Source organism: Erythranthe guttata, chromosome 7 (assembly GCF_056151865.1).
Source record: "Erythranthe guttata isolate IM_541 chromosome 7, IM_541, whole genome shotgun sequence".
Classification (NCBI taxonomy): Eukaryota; Viridiplantae; Streptophyta; class Magnoliopsida; order Lamiales; family Phrymaceae; genus Erythranthe; species Erythranthe guttata.
The window spans coordinates 7060453-7071754 of NC_142539.1; the positions used below are offsets into that span (position 1 = coordinate 7060453).

At 30.5% G+C, this 11302-nt stretch overlaps 1 protein-coding gene across 1 annotated transcript; it reads right to left on the reverse strand.

Annotated features, from left to right (window-relative positions):
• Positions 1–5734: 5734 nt before the first annotated feature.
• LOC105953758 (glycine-rich protein) lies at positions 5735–6468 on the reverse strand. Its single transcript, XM_012995491.2, has 2 exons — positions 6296–6468; positions 5735–6171 (listed from the first exon to the last, which is right to left on the reverse strand). The coding sequence occupies exons 1-2, from the start codon at positions 6405–6407 to the stop codon at positions 5966–5968; spliced, it is 318 nt and encodes a 105-aa protein (XP_012850945.2). The 5' UTR covers positions 6408–6468; the 3' UTR covers positions 5735–5965.
• Between the last annotated feature and the right edge of the window lie 4834 nt (positions 6469–11302).

Below are 11302 nucleotides of genomic sequence, written 5' to 3' on the forward strand. Positions count from 1 at the left end.
CTAAAATATTATCAATTCCGGTGTAGCCTAAATATGAAAGGTTTTTTATAAAACTTTTGATGTTGTCACAAATAGAGGGTCACTAATGCCACTTTTTCTTATATAAAATTTTGAGAATACAAAGTTCTTTACTTCAATTATGGTTCAATGTAACACAAAGCATTTTTGGAATTAACTTGTATAAGGGATGGCCTGAGCCGGGGGTTATTTCATGACAGACGTCTGATAATCTAATACACAATACTCATATCGAGTTCGCCATACATGATTAGTAAAATCTTGTTTTCATTATCTTCCCTCCCGATTGAAATGGAAAAATAAATTGTTTCGCGCTATAACAATTAATCTTTTGTTGACAACAGTTACTATCATGTATCTAAGCAATAATTATAAATATGTCACTAATTCATATCAATCGCAAATTAAAAGAAAATAAGCTAACTAGTGACAATAAAGAGGAATCACTAGTAAAAAGTACGTATATAACCATTTTGACGATAATTTTCTATATTGTTTCTCTAATTGTATCTAATTCTTCTTTTCTTGTATTATCCTTAATTCTCTCTATTTTAAGAAGATATCTAGCATATTAGCTAAAATGCAGATATATAAATAAAAAGGTCATTTTTCTATTGTGGAAAGAATTATTGGAAGACAAAATTGGAGTAATGCATGTAATAATCTAAGTCTAGATGCCAACTGTACGGGATAAATAATACGGCCTCATTTGATTGCTAAGATAATATTAGCTAAGACACGATTTAAATCATATAATGAAAAGTACTTGATTCTTTTATTGGACTTTGGAAGCTCCAACAGAAAAAAAAAACTCTATAAAATGTACGATATAAAGTATGATAACATAATAATTCGGGTTGACCATGGAAATTGTGGAATTTACCAAATATCAAATAAAATCCCAACTGTTTATTTAATCATAGCTAATTTCTCCAACCAAACGGGACCTACATACAGGGACTAGTCCACCCCTTTGAGATGATGGACTCAAACCCACCCTTAACTTACAAAATTTTCCCATATTATACATATATATCTATTAAGCCCACCAATATTTATTAATTGGTCTACCCAAAATCCAAATTAATGTAAAAAAGCCCAAATAATTATTAATTTGTCCACCCAAAATTCAAAATTATGCAAAACAGCCCCTTGTTTCTTCTTTATTTTTTCCCATTTTTTTTATTTTGTCACAAAAAAGTCCTAATTTTTTTTCGGGGGCACCCACAAAAATTTTTTAAGATCACAGTGTATCACATCCCTAGACTCGCCACGGCCCACGTTCACAGAATACTATGTGTACCCTACGCAATATATGCGAATTGTCCTATCTGACAACTTCACATGCACATGTTTCAGCTATCATTGAAAAATCAACCATTTGTAATGTGAACATAGTTCTCATAGTTGACTAACTTTCTTGTCTTTCAATTGCTACACGGCATCATCGCCTTATCTTCCTTAGGGCTCCACAACCATACATCTTCAGGCCCCTACATGAGATGATCAGTTGTATGTGTATTTAACGCATATATGCAATGCAAATATAACAAATATATTCTTGTGTGTGTATATATAATATCACATTCAGTTAAACATCTTTAAATTAATACGGTTAGAACTAGGAAAATTAAATTTTATTAATTTAGCAAAATAGGGGTATCATAAGAGACAACAATGGTCATTTTGTTATGGCTTTTTTCTAAAAATATTGGTATTTCATCGAATAACAAAGTTGAGTGTTGGGTCCTCATCGAAGTTTGCTAATGCGCTTGATATTAGAAAACTTATTGTCGAAACTGACTCTTTGGTATTGCTCTCAGTTCAAACAGGAAAGATATTAAACACAAGAAAGTTATGCATATAAAATGGTTGATTTAATATTCGCTAATTTTGAATTTTGCATATGTGTTTTGAGAGGTTAATGGTGCGGATAACTTAGTGAAGCTTGGAGTTTCAATGACGAACAATGAATTAGAAAATATTAAAATATTAAAATATAAATATTTAAAAAATAGACAGAAGACGCCATTGGTGGTGGCGCCTCCTGCCGTTGGAGCTGGCGTCTCCTGCTGGTGCAGCCGTTGGTGGTGGCACCTCCTGCCGGTGCCGCCGTGGGGTGTGGCGCTCAACCCCAATTCGTTTACTTCTTACAAAACAACACCATTTTAAAAACTCTTTTCTAAAACAACACCAGAGAAAAAATTGCCCCTATTTACCGACTTATCTACATGCACACAATCAAATATTAAATATTAGTCCCGTCAAAAAAAGAAAAATAAATAAATATTAGCTTTGCACTTGCACGTACAAATTAATTACATGGTAGGACCAAAATTTAAAGCTCCGACACAGACATATAAGCTAGCGGAGATCAACGACAGAATCTCTAAAACTTGATCATATCAAAGATTTGATTTTTAAGGGGAGAAAAGTCTTTGCAAATTAAACTCAGTCAATTATGAAGAGACTGAGACGGGTCATCTTCTGTCAAACTTATTTGACCAACTTGACTTTTCTCATTTTGACATTTCTTACCTATAAAAAAAATTAATAGTAGCATCCTTGAAATACAATAAATCATTTCACGATGCATCTGAAATTGAATAGTTAAAACTTAATGAGGTAATTTCAAGTTTTAGTGTTTTTTTTTATTTTTAGGTTGCAACGAATTAAATTATTATTTTCTTCTATATCGAACATAAATTTGAACGTACAATATGTATAAACAAAATACAACGAATTACTGAACAAAACATATAATTTCTAACCAATTTTTTTTTTTCCTCACTAATTTCTTGGATTGATGGATATTTTATTGTAATTATGAAAATATTCACAAGAAAATATAATTTTTCAGATAACTTGATAACAAAGTAGTTGAAAGATTTTATTCTTTTTGTTTTTTGTAAAATATATTTTTTGTGATTTTTCCTTTTTATATGTTGGTGACATTTTTTTTGGCATTTTATAGTTTCAAATGATTGATGAATATAAAAAATGATTTGACATTTGGCACCCTAAAAAGTGCCACTTAAAATACTGAATGACCTTCATAAGCTTTAAAATTTCATTTGAAGTGCATTATGCTTGATTTATTGCGTTTTGAGGGTACTAAGTGCTATTATTTTTTTCAGAGGGTGCAAAGTGCCAAAACATTATATTTAAAAGGTTCAAAATCGAATTATGTTGAATGATCATCTCAACTAAAAGCTTAAGTTGTTAGTGAAATGGGTGGTGGTGGGATTCGAACTCATGAACTTTGATTGTATCCCCTCAAGTGCAGACGAAATACGTTTGAAGCCTTACACTTGAAATATTTGAAATGAGAAGTGGTGGTATTCGAACTCATGACCTTTCATTTGATCTGATTCTGATGCCATGCTGAAAGACCACATCAATAAAAAATTTAAACTATTAGTAAAATGTATTATTTAATATTAATATCTCTAAAAAATTTTGCCTTGTTTTAGAAAGTATTTTTCTTTTAAACATTTGATAAGTTATGTTGACGGTGTCTCAGTAAATTACTCCCTTGGTTCAGGATACCCGACCCTTAATTACATGGCCTCACTCCATAATTCATATTTATCTTTTTTGTTTCATTCGGTCTGTTGATTTTTTTTTTCAAGTACATAACATGGTTTGTATAATTCTAGTTAATTGTGTCATAAACTTCATTTCTTATAGTTAATTATTAGGGGCGTTAAGCTATAAGTTCCTGGCAATAGAACCTATTACAAACTCAACTAAACATTTGCTTCATATCTTTCATAAAATTCATTCAGAAAATGTTCATCCAGTCACAAATTCGAAATCTGCATTAAGCACTGGTTAAACTTCATGAGGGCTAGAGGCTGTTTCCCCCCAAGATTTTTTTATAAATAGTACTAATTTTTATGTGGAAAAAAAAGTAATGCATTTTAAGTTTTTTTTTTCTAATATTATTATGTATTGGCCCCATCTAAAAATAAGATTTTATTCTACCGTTTTAATGTAATTTTACAATTCTCTAAAATCTTCTAATAAAATCTAAATTTCTAATATTTACTAAAGCCAACAATTAAAAAAAACACAAAAAAGTAAAAATATTGTATTTATTAGATAATGTTATTTCTAATATTTTAGATTTGCCTTCTATCAAATTTATAAAAATTTCAAATAAATTGTAATTTTCGGCAATCTTACATGTTTATTTAATAAACTTATATTTTCTATTTTTTGTAATTTTAAGTTCTAATGATTATATTTTCCAGACATACTATTTATTTTATATAATCATTTGATTCAATTAATTTTATAAAAATGTGTACTGATTGTGTGATATCTTATGCGAATTCCCACAAAAAGAAAAAAAAACCGGGGGCGTTGCTCCCAAACCCCCTTGAAATATATTATAGCGCCCCCAAACTAAAGTTCCTGGTTCCGCCTCTGCTATTAAGTAAATTCAAACTGCATTTATCATTTGATTTATTATGCATTAAATATTTTCATCTAATATTTTTAATTTTTTTTTACAGAATATCTGTTTGTTTCTTTTTTTTTTCTTTCTTCATTTTAGCATTTTATAAACTATTATAAAAAAATTCTTTTTTTCCTTTTTTTCTACATAATATTGAAAATCACAAAAAACAATTCTACTTTTTTTCATTCTTTTAATTTAATTTTACATATTTTTCATTTTGTCTGTAATAGATCTATGATAAACTACGGCGTACCATAGTATACTACAGTGTAGCATGCTTTACTATGATGTACCATTCCAAACCCTAGTCGTCAACAACTCTCAGTCGTCGCCAACCCTGGCTTCCAATGCAGCCGCCGCCAAACCCTAATAGTCAACAATTGTAGTCACCGCAACCGTAGTCATTTACCATCTTTGGAAAAACCTAGATCTGTCATTTTGAACCCAAACGTAACCAAGCAAAATCTCTTAATAATAAGAAAATCAGATGCAATTACTCAAAATATGCTTTCAATAATGTCCGATCCCCACCATAACCACAACCCCAGCGCCGCCGTCTCCACCACGAATCCCTCCACTGCTCCCTCCGCCGGCCTTCGTGCTACTACTGGATAAAACGAGAGAGAGAGATAGAGAGGCGAGAGAGAGAAAAAAAACGAGAGAGAAAGGGAGATAGAGAGAAAATGTGAGAGGGATTGGAGAGATTATTCTATTGTTGAAATTATATTTTATCACATTTAAGAAAATTTTCATTTGGAAATACTACTAAAAGATGAAATTGTCCTCGTTAACCTTCAAATTTCAATTGGACTGCAACGTTAATGAATTATTATGTTTAGTGGGTTCAAAGTGCTATTACTTTTTTTAAAAGTACAAAGTACTAAAATGATTTCAATGGTGCAAAGTGGAATTAAGTTTACATATATTATAATCAAAATTTTGTTTGCAAATTTCTAGAATATGTAAATGTTTGCGTCCATGTAAGAGAAAGAAATATTGCCTTAAGATTGGAACCCTTATTAATCTTATTTAACAATCTGCATATATAAATAATTGATATTGAATATATATCACATGGAAGCATAAATAAAACTAGAAATGTGAAAACGACAAATCAATTGAGGCTTGTCAATGGTCGTGTAGCCCCATAAGAAATGGATATGGAAATGATAAAAAGCTGAGAATATATATTACATTTTGATCAATTTTGAGTGGTGAAGCATGACTTATCTTTGTTTAATTAGTCACTAATTTTCGTACCAAAGAGTTTTTATTTAATTTGACACCACTGGGGCAAAAGTATATATAATGCACCCATAATACGTGTTTGTGCATGAACGAATATACATATATATATATATGATATATTATCATTCATTCATTCATTCCTGCACCATATTCACACTTCTCATGCAACACACACTTACACATAACACACATGTACTGAAATAACACACAGAGATCCAAACAAATTAAATTTTTTTAAGGCTTGGATTGAGGTTCGGCATCCACTTTCTGACCAGCAAAGGTACAGCACCTGCAACCTCCTCTGTAGTAGCTCCGGCCACAGCAACCGTAACGGCACCTTCCACCTCGTCCACCGCCATAGTTTCTGCCGCGGCCGCCGCCATAGTTGCCTCCGTATTTGGCATCATTGACGGCTCCATTTGTCCCCTCAACTTCCGTCGCTAATTTTATTAATGTAGTAAAAAAAGTATATTTTAGCTAGATTAAGTGACAAATTAATCTTTAGGACATACATTAACATGAATACTTGAGATTAAGTTTTAGAGAGAGAAAGAAATTTCATACATGCATCAACTGTGTTGGATGTCTCAGCGAGATCCCTAGCTGCAACTTCTGTTGATATGAAAACAACCATAGCCAACAAAAGGACAAGATAAACTATTGCTTTGGATGCCATTTTTTGATGACTTAATTTGATGTTTTGCTATTTGTTTTTGATGAGAATGCTCTCTGATTGGCTTCTCTATTTATAGAAGAAAACTATACAAGTAGAGGGGTGATATGTTGGCCCATATTTGTATAGTTGTGGAAGAGGCATTTTAAATGAGTCCAAACACAACCTTATCTTTCATTAATTAATTAATTAATTAATTAATTAATTAATTGCATATATCTCTTATCCATTCTTGATATATCACATGCACACCCACACCCATACATATTATATAATAATTGAAATTCTGCAGATATATTAATACACTATTTCGTTATGTAGCCGGATTAATTACTTTTATGTGTGACCGTACTACTTAATGGGAAGTCTGGATTTTATGTAGCCGGATAATTATTCTTCCTTTACGATTAAAGGAGAACATCTATAAAATTAATACCCTTATTTAAATAATATGTTTTTTAGGCACCATCCACAAATAGCGTGTTAAAAATATTTCGTTAAATTAATAGAATTTAGTCGGTTCCAACTCAGGGCTCTTTTATTTGTACTGAAGATTTCTCGCTGCCACTGAACTTGGCCATGGTGTTCCAAATATTATTGCTATTCTTAAATTATTTAAAGGAGGAGAATTGCATATAACTCCAGGAGAACTTATTTGCATTCCTACTGAAACCAAAATGAAAATGCTTTTCTTTTTCCATCGCCACCGCTGCCACTAACAGCCGATCAACAACGGTCTCCAGCAGTGTTGACATTTTTTTCCTTTTTTTTACTCTTCTTCTTTCTTCTTTTTCTCCGCCGTAGCTGACTGGCGGCGTTGACTTTTTTTCGATTTTTGTCTTTATGCTTTTTTTTTTTCGTCGCCGCCGCCAATGACACGGTCAACGTCGGTATCCGATAACGTCCACTTTTTTCTTTTGGTAAAACTTTTTGTCCCGTCTGCCGCTGATCATTTACAGTAAATACTGTCAACCACAATAATATTACTAAATTACTATCAACCACAGTAATATTACTATAAACTACATCAATGTTATTTTATTTTTTTATTATTTATTTTGTTCATTTTGTTTACAGTAATTTTATTCTCAACCACATTAATATTAATAAATAACTGTCAACCACAATAATATTACTATCAACTACCTCAATATTATATATTTTAGATTCTTTTTTTTTATTTTGTTGACCGGTCAACGTAATAATATTATTATCTAGTATTTTAATATTACTGTGGTTGACAGTTATATTACTATCAACCTCACTAATACTACTGTAATGGATATTAATAGTGCTATCAACAACATCAATATTATTTTGACTGCGGCTATATGCGAGACTAATTCTACTTCTGCAATACCAAATTAAAATTTTCAATGTATAAATACTATAATACCCTTAGTTGTTAAAAAAATAGAAAATTTCAAATGTGCAATACCAAAAACTCATAAACACAAAAAACCCTATCACAAAACCACAAAACCAACTCTCATCTTCTTCATCTTCCAAAACTCACAACTTTTCTCCTTCCTCCTCCATAAACCCACAAAACCTAGACATTCAAAATCATCAAAACTCAACAAATCTTACAAACATGGCAAGTATGGAGTTAGAAGACATCAAAATAGAAGATTATACGGTGCAAGAACCCAAGAAAGATATGCATTTATGTGTTTTTTAGCTAGAATATCGTTTTTTTCAAAAAAAAATCTCGCGCAGACGCAGTCGACATGTACAGGTCGAATTTTATAGGTAAAAATCGACATTGAGATGTCGAATTTGGAGTACAAAATCAACAACTTAGTGTCGAAATTTAACTGTTAGTAAATTAGTCCAAATATAATAAATTTTGACTTTAAGGTGTCGAATTGATGGACATATATTCGACACCTTAATGTCGAAATTTAGTTGTTTCATATTTTTTTTTTGACTTTCTATTTTCCAATTACTTTTTATTTCAATATTCATTTATTTTTTATAGCAAAAGACGAATGCAAATACACAGTTTATTGTCCAAATTCATTCAAGGTTTCAAAAGTATGTACAAGACATCAAGATGTCGCATCCCGAGCGTCGGTCGGCGGCAAAGCTTGGGCGGCGGAGATTCGGGGGTGGGGGGTGGGGGTGGTGGGGGGTGGGTGGGTTTTTTTAATTTCACGTTTTCTTTGTTTTCTTTTTGTTGTTTTTGTTTTTTCATTATTTGTTATTTGGTCTTGCATGAGCAAACAAAAGTCAATTTGGTTTATGGGTATATTTGTCATTTCATGTTCATAAAATGGAATCTTTTGAAATATTTCTTTAATTTGGTCTTGCACAAGTGGAATTAGTATTGCATATAGCCGCATCCTATTATTCTTTTTAGTTTTTTTAGTTTTTATTTATTTTGTTTATCTTTGTTGACCGGTCAATATAATAGTATTATTATATTACACATGAATTTATTACGTAGTATAGTAATTTTGTTGTGTTAATATTACTGTGCTGGTTGGGGGGGCCGGGGGGTGTGTTTTAAATTTCACGTTTTCTTTGTTTTTTTCTTTTTGTTTTTTTTGTTTTTTCATTATTTGTTATTTGGTCTTGCATGAGCAAACAAAAGTCAATTTGGTTTATGGGTATATTTGTCATTTCATGTTCATAAAATGGAATCTTTTGGAATATTTCTTTAATTTGGTATTGCACAAGTGGAATTAGTATTGCATATAGCCGCATCCTATTATTTTTTTTAGTTTTTTTTGTTTTTCCTTATTTTGTTTATCTTTGTTGACCGGTCTATGTAATAATATTATTATATTACACATGAAGTTATTACGTAGTATAGTAATTTTGTTGTGTTAATACTACTGTGCTAGATAGTAATATAACAATATTACTGTGTGAAACAGCAATATAATCTATTTTAATGTAAACCACAATGATATTAGTGTTTTTATATTTGTTGGTAAGCACATTGCACCTAAAATCTATTCGGTTATGGATTCAAAACACCGGGAGAAGAAGTATATATATAGTTCCATAACCATCTTCCGGAAAAAAAGAAAAAAAAAAAAAAAAACCAAAAAAAAAAAAAACCAAAAAGTTGTACCCTACGTACGTATGGAGCAATATATGCTAACTGTCCTATGTGATGTCTTCACATGCAAATGCACATGTACATGTTTCAGCTATCATTGCAAAATCAACCATTTCTAATGTGAACATATTTATCATAATTGACTAACTTTCTTGTCTCTCAATTGCTACACGGCATCACCTTATCTTCCTTAAGCTCCACAACCATAGATCTTCAGGCCCCTACCTGAGATCAGCTATATCTGTATTTGGCACATACACGTGTGTATAAAATCACACATAACTATATATATATATATATATATATATATATATATATATATATATATATATATATATATATATATATATATATATATATATATATATATATATATAAATAAAATAAATTCAGTAGAATACAATATATTATTTAGAATATTCGAACTCTACATTTTGAAACAAGATGATCATAATAAATGTGTCTCTTGACTTATAAATATCAGATTGTGGTGCGTCATAAAATGCATTTTTCACGGAACAAGTACAAATTAGAGAACATTCTATAGAATCTAGAAGATTGTTGAATTTGACATATATAAAGGCGGTGGTATAAGAAGATTTATAGTTGAGGCGTGGTTGTATAATTACCCAAATAGAATATTTTTTTTTTCTTCATAATTTGACCTTACTTTAGAGATTACCGCAACTCACATGAGGTTTTTTGTTCACCCCATATATATATGCTACATTTATCTATATATTGATTTAATTGAGTTTCTAACATAGATGATCAACTAGGTTTTTGCATGATATATAAATACATATATGTAAATAGAATGACAGGAGGCATGAAGTATATAATAACATACAATCCATTGCTATAAATTAATTAAGTATCCCGAAACCCTACACTTTGTAAAAAGAAGATGAAGAAATACTTTATACATGCAGGGTCCCCTTTCTTTAAGAGAGGGCACACACACTAATTTAATGGTTCATGCAAGTTGTGCTTTATGATATAATACTTATCCACATGCAATATAATAGTCCAAAAAAAAAAGAATAGATCTATCTCTCTCTCTCTCTATGTATGTATTAGCTAGATATGCAGTTGCATGCATGTACAAATTAATTGCTGATCAGTACTGAAAAAGTAGATATATATTAGTTTATGTGTAGAAAATGAGAATATATTTGAATGAAGTAAAATATAAGTCTTATAAAGGTGTGAAAATGAGAATATGTTTGGTTGTAGTTTTCTCTACGAAAGTACATGAAAAAATATAATATATATGATTGAATATGATGATTATTATTATTATTATTATTATTATTATGATTATTATTAGAGAGAGTGAAAGGTTGAGATATTAATGAGGCGAGAGAAATGGGAGGAGAGAGACTGCAAATACTAATGAGAAGGGAGAAATGAGAGGAGAAAGAGTGTGAATATTAATGAACAGAGATGAATAGAATGAGAGAGAAATGAGCTGGTATAATAAAATATATAGATCAATAGTAAGTTTTAGTATGTTTGAAAATTGAAAAAAATATGAATAATGTATTTTCAATAAATATTTAATAAGAACAAATAATAATTTCTGGCGGATACAATTAACAAACACATGATGTGTGTTTTATAAGTAGTATAAAATTGGAAAATGTGTTTTAGAAACATAAACAAACATGCCATTTGCATCTGGTCAATTAGGAGACTGAAATTTGACCAACTACTCTACTTTTCTCATTTCCTTTTCACAGTACTGCTAACTTAAATTTTAAATAATTAAGTAATATTCGTACCAAAGCAAAGGATGAGATAAAGTTTATAATAATAATAAGATAAA